Source organism: Limanda limanda, chromosome 18, assembly GCF_963576545.1.
Source record: "Limanda limanda chromosome 18, fLimLim1.1, whole genome shotgun sequence".
In the NCBI taxonomy this organism is placed as follows: Eukaryota; Metazoa; Chordata; class Actinopteri; order Pleuronectiformes; family Pleuronectidae; genus Limanda; species Limanda limanda.
This window is the reverse complement of record NC_083653.1, coordinates 10947204-10965921: the sequence shown is the minus strand read 5'-3', so window position 1 is coordinate 10965921 and position 18718 is coordinate 10947204. Positions and strand designations below refer to the sequence as shown.

The 18718-nt window shown below is 40.5% G+C and overlaps 2 protein-coding genes and 1 pseudogene across 2 annotated transcripts; 1 reads left to right on the top strand and 2 right to left on the bottom strand.

Annotated features, from left to right (window-relative positions):
• Positions 1–39: 39 nt before the first annotated feature.
• Positions 40–6724, bottom strand: LOC133024291 (prospero homeobox protein 1-like; annotated as a pseudogene).
• A 1550-nt stretch (positions 6725–8274) lies between these two features.
• Positions 8275–18388, top strand: LOC133024437 (dihydrolipoyllysine-residue succinyltransferase component of 2-oxoglutarate dehydrogenase complex, mitochondrial-like). The gene is made up of 15 exons (XM_061091547.1): positions 8275–8479; positions 10381–10414; positions 13993–14035; positions 14440–14504; positions 14592–14663; positions 14771–14826; positions 14926–15034; positions 15442–15567; positions 15880–15953; positions 16030–16127; positions 16301–16431; positions 16539–16612; positions 16698–16781; positions 16884–17051; positions 17303–18388. The coding sequence occupies exons 1-15, from the start codon at positions 8417–8419 to the stop codon at positions 17435–17437; spliced, it is 1332 nt and encodes a 443-aa protein (XP_060947530.1). The 5' UTR covers positions 8275–8416; the 3' UTR covers positions 17438–18388.
• Positions 11321–13656, bottom strand: LOC133024439 (uncharacterized). The gene is made up of 2 exons (XM_061091548.1): positions 13389–13656; positions 11321–12120 (listed from the first exon to the last, which is right to left on the bottom strand). The coding sequence occupies exons 1-2, from the start codon at positions 13621–13623 to the stop codon at positions 11528–11530; spliced, it is 828 nt and encodes a 275-aa protein (XP_060947531.1). The 5' UTR covers positions 13624–13656; the 3' UTR covers positions 11321–11527.
• Positions 18389–18718: the final 330 nt, after the last annotated feature.

Sequence of the window (18718 nt, the reverse complement as noted above, 5' to 3'; positions counted from 1 at the left end):
ATACAAATGCTTTTGAGCACATTGCACACGAGTGTTAGGTGTTTTAATATACATAATATAAGTAAGTGTCGATTTTTTTCTTAAATAAATTTTACATCCACAAAGTGCTTGAGAATCCAGAATTTTCTACACATCAGCAATTTTGACATGGAGAATCAACAATGAAGACAAAGCAAGCATCTGTTAGCAGTGAAAAGTTTGCGCGGATGATGAAGAAGATGGTTGATATTCACTGGTCCTGCCAACCATTGAGACGTCTGGGACGTGATGAGTGGAACCGTGTCGTGAGTAGAGAAGAGAGAGAGAAAGAAAGACTTATTTTCTCATTGTTCGTAAGGACTGGGTGGGATATAAATAAATGTTTAAATTCATGTAACTTCCATGTTAAATACTCTGTGACATCAATGACCTCTGCTGATTATTAAATATATTTTTTTCTGATGTGGTGTGGACCTTATTTTGTGCTCATTAAAGACAAATCCGTCTCAAAAACCAGAAGCTGTCTCATCTGTTGCACGTTGTGATGAAACAGTTTTACATTGTACAAAATATGTAGTGTTGCTATACAATATTTCTGATATAGCAAAGTACATATGACGTCCACCCACTTCATGATCCAACAATAACGGCCGGCCATGGATACAAGAAAGGCAGCCATTGATTGGTCGGCCAGATATATCAAACCCCAAGTTCTTGTTGGCTTTTATCCAGAGTGATGACTGTTGAATTCACTCGGTACATCACTGTCCAGTTTACAGATCACCTTGTAGATTGCTTTCTTCCAGGATGGATCACGATCTTTGCCCATTGAAATGGAAATGTAGAATTCTCTTAGTGTGATCTCAGCAACTTCCAGGAATCTGTCAGGGACCTGTGAATCCACAGGATAAGATGTATAAATAACTAAAAAAAAAGGTCAAGATCAAACCTAAAACAAATACTGTTCATAACCATAGCTTTTTATTATATATATATTTTTTTTTTTTTCATGTGTTGAAGGTTTGCATTATGTTTTAGATAGTTAGAATCATATATGGCTAATTCAGGTAAGTAACACGATTATCATAGAGAATGGACCAAACAGTCTGTAGAAATAATCAACATGTTGCATAAAGTACACATACCTGACTTTAATTGCCTTACTAATACCATAAGCTAATATTAGCTGGTAACATTAATATTTACTGTTTATCCTTTTAAATAATTGTGGCAGACTTGGTTCTTTTTCTAAAGAAATGCTCCAATTGGTAGCTCAAATTAAGTTTTTTCAAATTAAAGTTAAAAAGTTCCATTGAAGACAATCTCTATCTAAAACCCTGGTCCATTTTGCCCTTGAGGGGGTGTCAATTAATAAATCAGTCTAAAGTTGAATGTGTTATTTCGGGCTGAAATAAGAAAAATAATTAATTGGTGCTACATGTTGCCTTTAGACATCTTAACTGCCAAGAGCTCGACTCACATTAAATTTGAGGATGATTTGCAATGTTCTTATAGATTTTGTCAGAGATGAACATGAGTAACAAATTCCAAACTGTCCAAACCTAAGAGTCAAAAACCTGTGAGCTTATCAATTTATTTTATTGACGTCAGCATGTTTCTGACAGTTGCCCATTGGAAGAAAATTACTTAAAAACGATCTATTCTGCTGGAAACATGGAACAAGGAGTCGTGGATAAGAGTGAAAAATGGTCCGATGCATGGATTCATTTCACCACAAAAAGCAAACGCTGCTGATTGTAATGTCTGTAAAATTGTCATTTCAAATAAATGTGAAATACCCGTAATATTCTAAAACATGCTACTGAACAACATGGGCTTGAATTCCATTGGAATGTATTTGATGCTCGACAGACAAGTGCCTCAGCATCTCAACTGAGCTGCACATCCGTTACTATGAAGACATGTTATAAATACAATTAACGCCATGAAGACAGGCTTTCATAAACAACAGAGCTTTTGCACACCTGAGTCACTTACATGAGTTTTTTTTCCTTCTGAATTCAGACTGAGAAAATACAATGTGTTGATGTTGAAAACCTATATGGAACCATTTTTTTGTGTCCAACGCAGAAAATTAAGCAGTTTTCTCTCATTTAGCAATGAGAGAAACGATAAAGAAGCAGAATGGATAATGCCGATTCAATAAATCACTTCCTGTGTCTTTTCTATACATTATCACCACTGATTGATCAAAAGGTTTACTTTGGTATATCCCTTTCTCCTTTCCTTTCTATCTATGTGCTCAGGCCAAAATGTCTGCTACTCTGGGCCTCCCCTTTTTCAATTCAGTCTCATTGATGACATGTTCATGGTTACATTCACCATGAAAGAGTGTAGAGGCTGAATCACCAGATTTTTTTTCATGCCACTACCAGCTCACCAGATTCTCAGTAAACCAGTGTGACCTTTGAGATAAGGTTGCCTCGTGGCTGTGTAATGATTATTTCCCCTTTTACGGGCTTTATGTTTTCATGGCTAAACTGAATATGAAACAAACAATATACAATGATAGTTTGTTTTACGAAGAGATTACTAAACACATAAAAAGGAGAAAGAAACTGTTTGATATGGCAGTGACAGTGGTTATGCTGAGGAAACCTTAATGTGAGAAGAAATTCTGACATATCTCTTCCTTCCTTTGTCATACTCGCAGCATTCGTTTATATGTCTGTGTTCAGTTTCTTCCTTAAAAGGAGGGTAGAAATTAGTTTAAAAGATACAAATGACTTGTACTTGAAAACTATCAAGTTTTCTGGTCTTAAACATTTCTTTTTCTTGTCATAGGCACCTGCAATAGTTTCTCTTACTCTTTCTCTATCTCTAAAAAGTCATTAAATGTGGGATTGCAGTTCGATTGGATTGAACAATCAGGAGGTTGTTCAGCTCTTCTCAGACCAAACTCAGAAACTCTGACTCATTGTGGACGAATGTCAATGTTAGTAAAAACTTGCATGGACTCAAATTAATTCATTACCTTTTTATTGGTTCATTAATCAAGGTCGTGTTTAATTAACACAACATTAATTGCATCATTACATATTACTGCGTATGCATCAGGGAACTATTGAAAAAAGTTATTTTGCAGCTATGTCATCCCTGGCTTTATACAGTATGATAATAAAAAAGGTATTAACTTGATTTTTTTATTATTAATTAGAAAATGTATATTAAAAACTCTTAAATTAAGCTGATGAACCAGAAACAGTTTTCACTCAGTGAACACTTAGTGCTCAGCTTGAAATGAATCCTTCCTTCAGGGGATTGATTTTTAATTAATAATTGAAGTGTTTTTGTGTGTGTGTGAGAGAGAGAGAAAGATGGTGTGTCTGAGTCATGAAAAGTTGTAATGCAGCGGGAGACACTCCCAGACTTCTACAGTTAATCAGTTGAACTTACACAATGAAAATAGAAGGCCTCATTCTAAATTCAATGAACTTTGAACAGTTGAATAGCTTTAGATTGTAACGGTGCACCTAATAAAGTGGACACTGTGTACATTATGAACATGTGGTTAACATGAAATTTTAAATCATGTTCTTCAGCTACATGTCATAAGCTTTAGATGCATATATATATATATATAACAAAATGCATATAAGCTTGTTTTCTGATTTTTTTTTTTTGTATATTAAGTAGTTTTTTGGTCAACATCAATTACCCACCTAGCACAAATTAATATCCGTGGTTATTACATTAGGTTTATCTGTACATGTTAACACGCCTAAATAAAAATCTATAGCTGACGTGTTGACACATGCAGAACGTTGGTCTATGGAGAAGCAGGTCTTCAAATTGTTTTATGGGATTTTTTCAGCTTGATACAAATAACAAATTACATCAGCAGGTCACAGCTGACTACTTTGGGGGGTGTATCATTCTGTGTAACTTAAAATGTATCAAATCAATTAATATCTAAATGCACATCTATACTTTACCAATTAAAGGTAAGGAGATGATTAGACAATGTAAATACTTAAAGACTCCTGAGGAATAAAAACCACATCTATGAAAGTAAATTGTGTTGAGCTGTACATGATCAAACATTAAAATTATAAATTATTATTTTAATATATTATTATGAATTATACCTCATTGAATTCCAAACCAAACTAATTTATAATAACAGATACCTCAGGACCACTGCTCTCTCAAAAGAATATTCAAGTTATCGCCATAAAAAAAATTCCTTTTAGTAGGATGATATGAAAACGTGTACATTCAGAACAATAACAGTCACCGTTCAGGTTCTGGTTGATCTCACCTGGAAGTCACTGGCTTTGTTGTAGTGCACTTTCAGAGCCCTGAAAAGTTCTGATTCTCTCCCCACAGTCAGAGCCCTCACGTCGGCCACTCCGTCCACGAGGGCGTGGCGGGCAAACTTCTCTATTTGGATGTAGTAGAACTCCCTGAAGTTGCTGAACCACTTGATGAGCTGAGAGGTGATGCAGCGCGTGAACTGAGGACCACACAGGGAACAGGTATGTGAGTCCATGAACTACAAAAATTATTCAAATTAAATCACTGTTTTGTGATTCGATAAATACTTTAATGACTTAGGCTTTGTGTTGGAGAAGCTGCAAAACAAGATGTAAAGCAAATAAAAACTATTTACACATCTTGGGAATCAAAGGAATTCAATAGTATATAATTGGTTGATTTTAATACTGTTTGATTTTGAATAAAATATAAAAATGATGAAGTTGTCTCTTGGTTGTTTATTCTGTAGTGAAAAGTGCATTCATAAAGCATCGAACTGGTTGGAAATCGCTTGCATAATAGACACCATAGAGATGCAACAACTTTCCCAACATAATGAACAATTTATAAAACCTGGACTTTTCAGTAAAATGTTATATTTTGTTAGTTTAATCTATTGTTAATCTATTACATTCACCTGCACATCGTGGAAACACATCTTCAGTACCAACGAGCTCGGGTAGCGGGTGAAGAAGAACATCAACTTTGCTTTCTTCAGATGATTTGTCGTCAGACCCTCCTGAAATGTGTTAAGGTTGAAACAGACACACAAATGCATCCTCTATACACTTTCTGCATTAATGAGCTAGCAAACATTTTTCTCCAAGAAATCAGGACAGGGGGAGTCACTGCAATTTTCTTCAAAGTTCACGATCAAAGGGAAAAATTATTGGATTCTGTAAGATGCAACGTGGCTGTGTTCTTTTAAAAGAGGTGAAATTGGTGTTGACGAACAGACTTGGTTAATTCCACATACCTGGATAAATGAAAATGTTTGTAATTTGAACCTCAAAAAGGCAGAAGAGGTATTGCTTGTATCTAAAGTCACCCTTTACTTTCTGTCACTGCTGACTTTAAGATACAAAACTTTATTATAAAAGATCAAATTTTAGTCAAACACTTATTTGGGTCACGTTAAAAGGATACGTTCAGCATGACCAGACTGTCAGACTCCATCTTGACCTGAGGAAAGCACAGGTTTTCTACCAGCGTTGGGTCCACACTGCGAGTCTGTGAGCTTCTCGCGGCTCTAGAGTTGACCTTCGATCTCACTTTGACCGAAGTCCAACGCGCGTCGATCATCTCAAACTTTGCTTGGCCGACTTCAGAGCATCCGTCCTGCAGCCAGCTGAGTGCAGCGTTGTGATCCTTCTGTGACAGAGTCAGAGCGGAGGCATGGCTGAAGGGCACCGCCGGTTTTGGACTTGCTCTCGGCCTGGGCTGGAGGATGAGTTTGTCGGGTGTTTCCAGTCGAGGCTTTTGGACAACCAGGGACAGAGCTTCGGTTTGCATATCTGGAACATGCACCTTTGTGTTCCCACAACATAAAAGTCCCGTTTTCTTATCTTCACATGCTGACGACTGAAGAGATTCATCTGTCTCGATACCCTCTTGGGTTGGTGATGTCTGTAGAAGCGGCATACTTTTAAAAACAGAGTCAACACTCCTGCTGACGGCTCTGGACAGCTCGTACTTTAACACGTCTGCCATTAGCTTGATTCTCTCAGGTTTGGTTTGGAAGTGGCTCATCAGCTTCACTTTTTTACAGCCTTGATGTTCTCGACTTGAGCTGCTCTCAAACTCATGGCATGAATCGGTTAATGCATCCCTTAGTGATGTATCAGGAGTCTGGTACTTTTCTTCACTGTTTTCTGTGGTTTCAGTTACTTCATCAATTTGGTAGAACTCTGTTCTGAGCTGTCGGAGTTGCTGCTGCTGACTCTCAAGCTGCTTTCTTATCTGGCTGTGACTTCCGCCACCAGATCCCCTTGTTTCCATGTGCTCCTGATGCGAAGACAGTCCTCTAATCCTTTCTTTTTCCTGCTCGCAGTCTGCCCACTCGTACTGACTTGCCGTCACGTCTGGGCAGTGCATGCCAGGACAGCCAGTCATGCCTTTGATGATATTTTCTACTCGGGCACGCTTTGCTTGACGTCCACCGCTTAGATTCCTGTCGTGATGACCGCAAGAACCGGCTGAAGGAGACAGGTGTCTTCTTAAAGAGCAGGGGCCATCCAGCTCCACTGAGCCAGAACGGATCAAGCTCGAACCAGCTTCACCTCTGCTGTTATAACCACTCCCCACTTTCATGTTCTCATCGTCTTTGGCAAAAGTCACAAAAGCACCTGATGCATCTGAATTTGAAGGCACAGGGTCGGGTGGGAAAGAGGAGAGACGCTGGGCAGTGCCGCCGTGGAGGCAGATGTTGGTGGAATTACAAGCCCTCGCTCCAAACACTTGAATCCATGCTTCCATGGTAAGAGACAACAGTGGGAAAAATAACATTGATTAGATAATTGAAGTGTTGCTAGACTAGAAAATTAGATTTCTTCCTGAAATCCTAGAAAATGAAAAATGTAATTTACGTACAAGGAACTGAATTGCATTTTCAAACAAGTATAAAAATAAAAAATAAATATCATATTGCTTGACAAAGGAAATTAAGACACATTTTAGGTATGAATTGAACATTTGCACAGCGAGCAAAGTAAAGTAATCAGTTGTTCTCACAAATTTCTAAATTGCATCTATTCCTGTTAAGCTATATTAAAATCTAGTTTTTTTTTCCAATTCATAAATAAAGCCATAGGTTAAAAATATTCCTCTCTAGTGAGACTAGGTAAATCTATTATTAAGGTGAGATTAACCTACCCAGTGTGGAGGGGAGCAGAGGAGGCTGCAGCTCTGAAAGTTGCAGGAGGGAAAGTGTCTGTATTTGTACTGCTCCAGCTGAGACAACAGGGGGCGTGGTCACATGCCCCAACCCATCCCCATAATAACATTACCTAGATATTATTTAAATGGAGCAGATCACTGTTAATACAATGAATGAGGAATAAATACTTAAATCAAATAGTTCTAATCTGTTTTTAACATTTGGCTGAAATATTAAGTTTTTATCATTTAAAAAGTGTCGGTCACACCCACAGACTGTATGGTTACATCTTTCTAACAGGACAGTGGTACAGTCCTGATGTTGTGATATTAATTATATACTTTTGACTTATTAAAATGTGTTATTTTTGTTATTACTATACGTTGTTTAGTGAGGTTTTAGTTCGTGATGTACAATTTGGTGCTAAGCAAGTCACCGCTTTGCCACTTTGGCTCAGCGGACCTCCCCCCTCCCTGAGCCGCAGTGGTTCCTCCCGGCAGCAGCAGCTAGTAGTGATAATAATAATGACACCATGGCTTTGGTGTATGAAGCTTTGAATTGAATAAATTAATGAATGATGTTTGTGATGCCAATACATCAATTATGAACTTATTAATATGGTGTCTGTCTTCATGATACAATGGCGGGGTCAAAGGGAAAGTGGAAACAAATTGGGCAGAGGGTTGTGATGTGAATGTGCCTTTAACACGTAAAATGTTATTTTTTATTTAAAAATTACAACTTTTCCACAGTGCTGGGTTTCAGTCGGTTTCTTTCGTTTTGCAAACAAACGCGCAATGAAGTCCAAAGTCCACAAAATGTGAGGGGGGGGGGGGCGTAGTCTGTTTTTAACATTTGGCTGAAATATTAAGTTTTTATAATTTAAAAAGTGTTGGTCACACCCACAGACTGTATGGTTACATCTTTCTAACAGGGTTAGGGTTGGTTTTTATTCTTTCTACCTCAATATTTTTTATTTTATTCTATTGTATTGTATTTTATTGTATTCAAATATACCGGCTGCTATGACAACTTAATTTCCCTTCGGGGATGAATAAAGTACTCTATCTATCTATCTATCTATCTAGTCACGTGGTACGGCCGGCTGGCGAAGCTTCTAACGTCACCACATACGTCATCAACACAAGCCTCGATACGGGCTTCACAAAAATCTTCCTGGACACTTCCAAGCCTCCACCCGTGACGTCACATCACCAGAAGTTAGCCGCCGCTCACTGCTCCTTCTCCGGCTGTCACCCAAAGGCTCAGCCGCTAGCTACCGCCATGTTGTCCCGGTCCCGGTGTGCTTACCGGGCGCTGGGCCGGTCCCTGTCGGCAGTGAGCCAGGTAGGAACCAAACAAACACCGAACCGAGCTGTGTGTGAACTGTGAAGCTGCTCCTGCTAACTGTGCCCAGCCTCCAGCGGCTGTGTGGCAGCGCCCCGCCGGGGTTAGCTTGTTGTGGAGCGGGGGCCTTTAGCCACAAGGACACCGACACACTGACAGCTCCACCCGCAGGTCAGCTCTGTCAACACGCCCTGAACCGTCTCCAACTACCTACCATGACAATTGAAAGGAAAAGTTTAATTTCCAAATAGTTATTAAACATTGAGCTCTAACCAGGAAGTCACAACAAACTGGCTAAGCTAACAAGCTAAAAGAGCTCTGTGTTGTTAACGAGCTAGGAGAACTGTTTTGGGGTATTTTACGTGGCAGGCTAATGTTAGCATGTTCCTGCTGCTTGAGGAGGTGGGTGACCTGTCAGACATGCTGGACACGTGTGTGCAGAGAGGGGGGGTCACATGGTGTCCTCTCACATGCTCAGCTGTCTTCTCTCTGCTGTGGTCAGGTAGCGAAGCTGGAACCTGATCATCAGAGAGAGAACCTGGGTGTTTGGGTTGGGTTGTACTTCTGCCATTATGATGTTGTCAACTGATTGCAGAAGCATAGGCACTTCACTTTATTATGTGCACAGCAAAAACTAATGTACCTTAATACAACTCTCCTGCAGTAAAGTGTTTTTCCATGGAGGTTGCCATGTTCAGTTACATTTAGTCATGAGTTTTTAATGGTGTTAAGTTAAATCCACTCATTGCTTCTGTGGTGTTACACCCTTGCTCCTATAAAGGGAGATCCAGTGGGTAACCAGTTTATTAGGAACACCCAGGTCAAACTCAGCCTATCTTCATGTTACACAGGCGATGATATCAACCTGTTGGTCATTATTGGAGGTAAGGGTTAGTGATGCTGTTGAATATTACTGTAACATAGATAACAGATAACAGAAGCCTCTTAATCTGTATAATGTAAAGCCTCTTAATCTGTATAATGTAAAGCAACAGCACCAATATGTCAGGTAGGTTTACTGGAGCCAGGATATATTGCGAAGCAGCTGTTTTACTCTCTAGTAGGTCACCACCATTAACATGTCAGTAGATGGAATGGCACTAAAGAGCTTTGAAAATCACGTGAAGGAATCCATGTGGAGTTCTGACATTGAAAAATCACTTAAGAAGACTTAACTCAAAATAAAACTTAATACACTAGTGGTTCATTAGTGTGTATAATGTAATATCTGCCCTTCATGGTATGTATCGACACCAGTTGTTCTGGAGAGGAACAATAATGGAACTCAAGTGTCTGCATGTTTGCCCATGCTTTTGATCCATTGAAAACATTTTGGTGTGTTTCTGAGAACTCCACCCTCGTCTGGCATCCAGCATCCATTGGTTCAGAACAGGGTCACGTGCAATTCCACTTGAGAAGCAGCAGCCAGAACTCAACAGCCTGCTTCAAACAGAGGCCCAGCCCTCATTACACCCACACACATGACTCAGAGCATACAGTAATTCAGCACAGTTAACTTTAACCAGCAGCTGGCATCAGAAAATCCAGTGTTTCAACTCAAAGATCAAGAAATCAGAAAAGCCTCTTTTTTTTTAAAGCATGGAAGATTTGAAAGTCAGATTAAGGTGATTCGTCTTTTGTTTTGAGTCTGCACAGCCAGTATTTACAGGTGAATGAGTGCAGAAGACTTGATGTTCATGCATGTCTGTTTACAATCATACCGGCCAAGGTTTCTGTGCTACAGCATATTAACTAGGCTCCTTAGGTTAAGGAGAAAAGCAAATTTTGGTTTGATGCTCACTCATTCCACTTGTCTTATGTTTTATATAAACCAGACAGAACTCACAAACGCTAACAAATTGATATTACTTTAACAGTTTTTTCTCTTTCTATCCATTCAGGCCAATAATGTGCTGCACAGACAAGGTGTATCTGGTGAGTATATTTATACGCTAACTACATAGACTAGTACTTCAGAAACAAAAACATTGGCATTGGCTCCAGAGCTTGTCTTTCCAGGCTGACCTCTCTAGCGCTCTTCTATGTGTATTACACATCTTTTTATCCTGAGATTCATGCAGCGTATGCATTGATGCATTCAGACCGTTTTTTTTAGTCATCATACGAAAGGCCTGTAAGGTCATTACCATCTTCCTGGGCCAAGACGATCCCCAAAAAAATTGTACAGTTTCCAAAGTGAAGGATTTTGTTGCCAACTTCAACCAAACACAGACATTTGACGGTCTTCCCTTTGTTACCGACGTGTGTTTTGTTCTGCACAACTACTGTGAACCGCACAGAGAGGCTGTGACTGAACAAAGCATAATTGCTGCTATCCAGTATGACAGGGACTTTCAGCCTCTTAGCATTTGTGAGCAAAAATGAGAGCAGACCACTAAACTGAGGTGAAAGTATGAAAGCAGGATGTGTGATCTTTTTTTAAAGCACACGATTATTTTACACAGGGATTATAAACAGTAGTACTGGAACAGATTTCAGATGAATGCAATGTTTGCCTTTGCTATGAACTGTTGTGATACTGTGGAGTATTTGAGTTTATACTTTGTACTTTAAGTATTTCAAATGCATGCTAAATAAATGTTGAAAATTAACTACTGAATTCCTTGAATACATTTTGTCTTGAAGAATGTAGTATTAAAGTTATAGGTGTGACAGGTACATGTTTTGGGTACTTTGGCAAGAAGAAATGAACCACTGTGTAACAGTAAACACTGTGTCCTTATTAATTTGACTTTACAAAGGTGAAAATCTAACTAGAGACCCCTACACGTTTTTAAATAAATGTTTAGATCCTCATGCAGATTGATGGAGAAGACAAAATTGCTTTTGAACATTTTTAATAAATCCCACCAACTCAGTAAATATTTACAGAGCATGCAGACTTAGCAAATGTTGAAATATTACAACATGCAAAATATAGGATTACAAAAAGAAGGCACAAACATGAAGACTAAATATCTACACATCTGCATAGTCTCTGTGGTCTTGGTTCAGTCCAATGCTGTGCTGGTAAAGGTGAGCAGTGATCTAGGAGTGGCCCTCTTGTGCCTGTGTGTCCATAGGGATAGGGGCTGTGGTGGGATGTGTGTGGTGAGTGGGGAGGTTGTTTCCAGAGCAGACAATATGCTGTACCAGTCGCTCAATATTGTCAGATAAGCGGTCCATTGTAGAAGACCAGTGACCCATGGTTTGAACAAAGTAGTCGTCTGTAGCCTCTAACCTTTGCAACAGTCGTCTTTTAATATCCAAATCCTCCTGCGTGACACTGTCCGTGACGAGTTTCCTCTTCAGCCTGTTTCGCCTGTAGCCACACAGGGAAGCGCTGAGTCTCTGGCATGGACTCCCCGCAGGCTCTGCAGACCCAGCATCCTCTGCAACGCCATCCTCGCTAGGCAATGATGATGACCCACCATACGCTGAGCTGGTTGTATCCAGGGCCTCTTGCACGTCCTCGGTCTTGATGCCTTCACTCAATACCTGCGTCACTGGAGATTCTCCCCAGATGGAGTCACACAGCTCAAAGTAGAGCAGGATCACTCGCCCGTGACCACGCTTTCGTCCAGAATCAACCGCTTGTCTGTACTTGAATCGAATGGCCTTGAGCTTTGTGGTCAACTGTCCTGTGAACACAGAAATAACACACATTTATTAGTTTTTTCTTCTCTTTTATCCTGTAGCACAATTAAGCTGCTTTCAGACATGCTCTAAACCCCAGAGAATGCAAATGCCCAAGTGAGAGCCCAGGACTTTCTCAAAAGTTTCTCTGGCCAGGACCATAGTTAAAACTCCGGAGAATGTCCAAATGAGCCCATGGGAAAATAAATTAAATCCTCAGCAGGATTCACCGCAAGTGACTGGGTTGGTTGATATTTTTAACACGCCACAGACGCAAAAAAGAAGAATACAACTATCTCAAGAGGGGGAAAAAGGGTGAAGGACTTGAAAGACAATGACAAAGATGTCAAGAGAGAGTTTGGTAATGAGGGCAATCTCTGGTGTTGATGTGCTGTTGACTGGTTCTAAGTGGAGAATCTCCTGCTGCATTGTACATGTTTAAAAGCCAAACTTCATAAAGTCTGATTGAGCCCAAGTGAAAAACAACAGGCAAGAAAAGGCGGTGCCACACACATGGAAGACCCTAATGAAGTTGTCGCCAGGCCATTGACCTTTCAATCGCTGGTGTGGATGCGCTGTAAACGAAAAAATGTGACCTTCGAGGAATTGATGAGGTACATCCTGCCGCTGTCTGCTGCCCCACCCTTCATCTGATCCACTTTGGAGTTTGCATGATGGTGAATGTTTTTGACTATAGAACCTTTTTCTGCTTTGTTCATGTGCGAGAAGAAAAATTCTGGAGGAAGTCTGAAAAAACCCATGTGAACAACAGGAGATCAATCTTTCGCAGGATTCAACTCGAGTGAGCGGGCGATTTGACAGTTAATGAATTCACTCTTTTTGTTATTTAACTTTTGGACGTGAACATTAATAACAAAAGAAGAGAAAACAAATATCTCAGAATGAAAAAGCGGTGCCGTACACATAGAAGACCCTGGCTAAGATGTCAAGAGAGCTTCTTGTCAAACTGTCACCGCTGTTGTGGATGTGCTGTAAACAACAACAACACGTGACCTCCACAGCAGAGTTAATGCATTAATGCTGCACTGACCCTCGCAGGCTCCCGTTCTGTCATGACCGTATGTTGATGGGAGAAGCTCCTGCTGAGTGTTTCGTGACGTGAAATCCGGAGAAAGTCTGGACCCGAGTCTGCGGACATCCTCCGGAACTGATATCTGAAAACGGCTTTTATATCCAAGCATCAGGGAAAACCCCTCCCCCCTCTCAAGAGGAACTTTCCTCCACACGGAGAGGTTTATAAACACGGACATACCTTTAGTGAGCTCCTCTTTCTTGTGGGGGAACTCCTTCCCAGTCGCCATGGCTTCCTGTGACGACGGATAATACTCCCGGTACCGCTCCAGTATGTCGCCATACTTGCTCTGCGACGCCTCCCAGTCGGTGCTCTGCGCCGCCATGGCCGCCTTGTACTCCTGCGTCACTTTCAGCAGCAGCTCCACCTCGTCGTCGGACCAAGAGAAGAAATCCCGGATCTTACTTTTCGCCATCTTCTCGTCTCTAGCCTAGCTCCGTCTGCTGCTGCTGCTAACCACCGAGTACTTCCTGTGCGCACCGGAACGCGCAAGCTGCTTCCTGTTTACGCCGCTGTGCGCATGCCCAGTGCGGATCAACACTGAACTGTTGTCAAAACGTTCGTGTGGACAAAGGAAAACGTAGTCGTATGTGTGTTTTTAGGTTTTCTGTATTGTTGCTCATGAATAAACTCTGAGTGTCTCATTTGAAGCACTGTGCGTAATGCTTGTGAATGACTGAGCTGCAGGAGGAGCGGTTCACTGCAGCTGTCACACAACTCCTGTCATCTGTCATGTGTCATGTGACACAGCCTCAGCTGATTGTGTGTCTTCTTCACCTTCCAGGCCTCTCTGTCTGCAGCCGACTGGTTTACAGCAGTCCTGAGATGTAAGAGCCTCCTCCCACTTTCACACTTCTCTGTAAATGTCCCTCAGGGGAACATGCATCTCCCTTTATTCATGTGTCATAACTGAGCTGTTAACACTACATCCCTATGTTAGCAATGTATTGCCTGTACTTAAAAAAAGGAATACAGTAGTGAAAAAGTTATAAATTCTTCTAAGCATTTTATTATTTTCTCTTCATATATTTTTAATAATATGAATTATATAAGTAAAATGCAATGATATACATAATAACATTTGAAGGGATCCTCTATTTTCTGACTGTTTGTGGAATAATCAGCTGAAAGATCATTCAGAAATAAAAATGACCATTAGTTGTATCCCTCTAGTTATTGCTAGAATTACATTTTCTTCCATTTGTCTAAAAAAATCAAATGTTTCTTCTAGATGTCAATTTCCATCACCAGTGAATGTCTTCCACATCAGATACTTCAGGACCTCAGCTGTTCACAGTACGTACTGAGACAGCTCTCTGTATCTTATCCTCAGCTCTGCCCAGTGTTTTTTTGACTGTAACTCTTGCTTCTGCCTTTGTTCAGGGGAGGTCGTCACCGTCAAATGTCCTGCGTTCGCAGAATCTGTTTCAGAGGGAGACGTGAGGTGGGAGAAAGGTTTGTATAAGACTGTAAAATATTATCAGTGTTTCAAACATGTCGGTCTCCTGCATTGTTTCATGAATCAGTCAGAAGATGAAACTGAACATTTGTTTCTGCTTTAGCTGTGGGCGACTCAGTGACAGAAGATGAGGTGGTTTGTGAAATAGAGACGGACAAGGTACGGACAAGAAAGAGCATCGACCTCGAATTAGGATTTTTTTCTACATCAACACAATGTTAAAAGATTTTGTAAAACTTGTGTATTTTGTTGTTCCAGACCTCTGTTCAAGTCCCGGCTCCAGCATCTGGAGTGATTGAGGAGCTGCTGGTTCCCGATGGAGAGAAGGTAGAAGCAGGACAACCCCTCTTCAAACTGCGGAAAGGAGGTGCGCTTAACTGAACATCAGATTATCATTTTATCAATGAACCAGAAACACTTGGCACTATTTAAATGCTGGTTCCAGTCTACACAGCATAATTTGAATATTTTAAATCAGTTGTAACTTAAAACATGTAATAAAACGGGTTTGGTTTTTCACCACATTTTTTACTTTGAACTCTTACTGTAGTTGTGTGTCGTATAAGTATACATAATAAAAACGTGTAAACAAAGTCTAAACTGTATTATAAAGTGACTGAAAAGCCAAAGCTTTACAACCAAATTTAAACTGATAAAAACATACAAATAAAAATGTAATGTTTCATGACAGCACAATGAACACCCTGACGCACATGATATGTTTTGTGAATCATTTCTACTTCATTTTTCCTTCTCTACGTCTTGTCTCCTCAGAAGTCGCTGCCAAAGCTGCCCCAGCTGCAGAAGCTGCAGAAGCTCCTCCTCCACCTCCAGCTTCCACCCCCACAGCCATGCCTAAAGTGACCCCAGCGCCACCACAGGCTGCCCCAGCCAAACCTGGTGTGTTACCTTCTCCCGCACATAAATCTACTGATAGCATGTATTCATTCTAATGTGTATAAGTATGTATATGGGCACGACTAAGGGTGGGTACACAAACATGGTATTATGAGACTAAATGATAAGTTTTGACATGATCTGTTTTTCTCTCGGTACTGGAGAATTCAGAAAATAGATTTTATTTACTTTTGCTACGTCATTTTTTCTCACCAAATTAGTTAATAATGAAGATGCATTTTGGTCAGATTCATCTGAATAAAGGATTTTTGACAGTCTTTAATTTTGAGCCTGTCTCTCTTTCTCTCTGTGTAGTTTCTGCCGTGAAAGCTGCTCCTGCACCTCCATCACTCGCTCCTCCAACAGCAGGAGCCAGAGGAGAAAACAGGGTAACGCATGTTTTTGTCATGCATGGCTGCCCAACAATCTAAAAAAACATGGATCACAGATCGTTTTGTTCTTCAGGTGAAGATGAACCGTATGAGGTTGAGGATCGCCCAGCGGCTGAAGGAGGCTCAGGAAACCTGCGCCATGCTGACCACCTTCAACGAGGTCGACATGAGGTGAGACACAGTAAAGATCTTAAGCTTGGCCTCTCAGGATCACAAGTTCGAGACAAAACAACCGGATTCACGTTTCATGGCAGAAGAGTGTGACCTCCAGGGTTACATGTGGGGACATATTGATACTTTCATATAAACATGTTTTCCTCTGTAATATCCTCGATCTTCCTCAGCAACATCCAGGAGATGAGGAATCTCTATAAAGATGCTTTCCTGAAGAAGCACGCCGTCAAACTGGGTTTCATGTCAGCGTTTGTGAAAGCTGCAGCATACGCTCTCACTGACCAACCTGCCGTCAATGCTGGTGAGACAACACACACTTACTTACAATGTGTTTGCTATCGCTTGAAGTGTAACTTTTTTAAGTATTACCATGTGTTAAAGTTTAAAATGTTCTGTTTTTTACTCCAGTCATCGATGACACCACTAAAGAGATCATCTACAGGGATTATGTGGACATTAGTGTCGCCGTGGCAACTCCAAAAGTACGACCTTTGACTCTAAACTTGACATTTTTGTGTAAAACCTGTATTTGTCTAACAGTAAAAGTAACATCGTGTCCATGTTCAGGGGCTGGTGGTTCCAGTGATCCGTAACGTTGAGACCATGAACTTCACTGACATTGAGAAAGCAATTAACGCTCTGGGAGAAAAGGTAAGACGCCTTGTGATCATCAGCATCTTAAAGATATTGTGTCCAATTAAAGCTTTATTTTTATAACTACAATGACAAAAAACTTTGTGTTGTTCACCGCAGGCTCGTAAAAATGAGATCGCTGTTGAAGATATGGACGGAGGCACGTTCACCATCAGCAATGGTGGCGTGTTCGGCTCCATGTTTGGAACGCCTATCATCAACCCTCCCCAGTCCGCCATCCTCGGCATGCACGGAATCTTCCAGCGACCTGTTGCTATAAACGGCCAGGTAAGAACACAGGGACACCAGTTTAGCTACTGGGTCGAGACAAGCTTTACTGGTACAAAAGGCTCCAAAGAGTTATGCAATGTATGTTTGCTTGTTGTTCAAATGTCACATGATACAGAACGAAAACCAGGAAGTCCTTTTTATCTGCCTGTAACAAGCAGTGGTTATACATACTAAGCTGGATCTACTGGTTTCTTATTCTGATTAACGCAAACACAAGTTAATGAGCAAACTGCTTCTTGCTGTGGCAGGTGGAGATCCGGCCCATGATGTACGTGGCCCTGACGTACGACCATCGACTCGTGGACGGCAGAGAAGCCGTCACTTTCTTGCGAAAGATCAAGTCCGTGGTGGAAGATCCACGACTGCTGCTTCTGGACATGTGAAGATTCTGCCACCGCATCGCTCAGCCGCTTAAAATGAACTCCACTTCACAAAAACACGCACAAAACGCTCTACACAACCACTGTCCTCTAAGTCAAACTCATGGAGCTTAAATACTCTTTTTTATTTATAGAGATTCATTTGAATTATCCGCCCTTGCAAAAAAAAAAAAAAAGTTTAGAAAAATTTGTCATCAGTCACATTGACGTTACATGTCTTTGTTGAAGCACCTAAATGAGTGTTATTAAGCCCATGTGCTCTTCAGATGGACACATGTATCAGTAGATTAAGCAGCGTCCCCGTCTTGGTTAAATACGATTTCTTTCCCCTCAGCCACAGTTGGCTGCAAGACTTTCTCCCCTGTTCCCCATTCGATGTTCCTGAGCCGCTCTTTCCACCGTCAGGCCAAACGTCGCTCCCTCAGATGAGTTCAAGATGTTTTAATGTTAACACAGGACTGAAAGATTTCCTTGGTTTGCTGCGAGTCGTCCCCTGTAGCTGCCGTCTGGAAAAAAAGGATCAGGAAACTGGATTTTTTTTGTGTATGGAACTTGTGTATATCAGTTCCATACCTGGAAATCCATGTTGACTGTCTAACGAGAACGTGTGTAGAGGTGAATGAGTTCAGTTATATTCCTGCTTCGCACACTTCAATCATGTTCTGCATTATATTCTTTTGTTTTTTAAACTTTTCTCACTGCCCTCGAATTCTAAACTTTCGATCCGACTGAATTCACTGTTCATCGGCAGAAAACACCAACTAGACACTATTTCTTTTTTTACATATACAAATATATGTTATGTTACTTAATGGGCTTTTCATTGGGGGGGGAGAGTTCAAAACGCACAAGTTGGTTTCATGTTTTTGTGTTTTATGTTCTTGGATCTTTCCCAGTGCTATAATTTACATAAAATACGTGTATCTATTTAAATAAACCATTTTAAACATGAAACATCTCAAGAATTTTATGTAATAAAACTTCTCTTGCACATTTCCTTCTCTAACTTTGTTCTTTAATAATTATCTCACTGAAATTCATTTTTTTTTTGTCATCTTAGGGTTCCAGACATAAAGATATACCGTTATCCTGCTTTAGTTAAATTATACATTTAATTAATATTGGGTTTTAAACTTTTTTCTGCACGAACAAGACAGATCTCATAATTTTTTCATATCTGTGTATCATCTGAATACACATGAATTGATATTGACCATAATAATGCAGCCAAGTAAACACTGCATCGGAGATACCGCAGGCTGCCTATTTCACTTTAACTTCCAT

Excerpts from the sequence above, each read along its gene's own strand:
- LOC133024439 (XM_061091548.1), bottom strand. The coding sequence starts at position 13,623 with ATGGCGAAAAGTAAGATCCGGGATTTCTTCTCTTGGTCCGACGACGAG. Across the intron at positions 12,121-13,388 it reads GAAAGAGGAGCTCACTAAAG|GACAGTTGACCACAAAGCTC; the intron begins GTATGTCCGTGT and ends CTGTGTTCACAG.
- LOC133024437 (XM_061091547.1), top strand. The coding sequence starts at position 8,417 with ATGTTGTCCCGGTCCCGGTGTGCTTACCGGGCGCTGGGCCGGTCCCTG. Across the intron at positions 14,036-14,439 it reads GTTTACAGCAGTCCTGAGAT|ATGTCAATTTCCATCACCAG; the intron begins GTAAGAGCCTCC and ends TGTTTCTTCTAG. Across the intron at positions 15,954-16,029 it reads GAGCCAGAGGAGAAAACAGG|GTGAAGATGAACCGTATGAG; the intron begins GTAACGCATGTT and ends TTTGTTCTTCAG.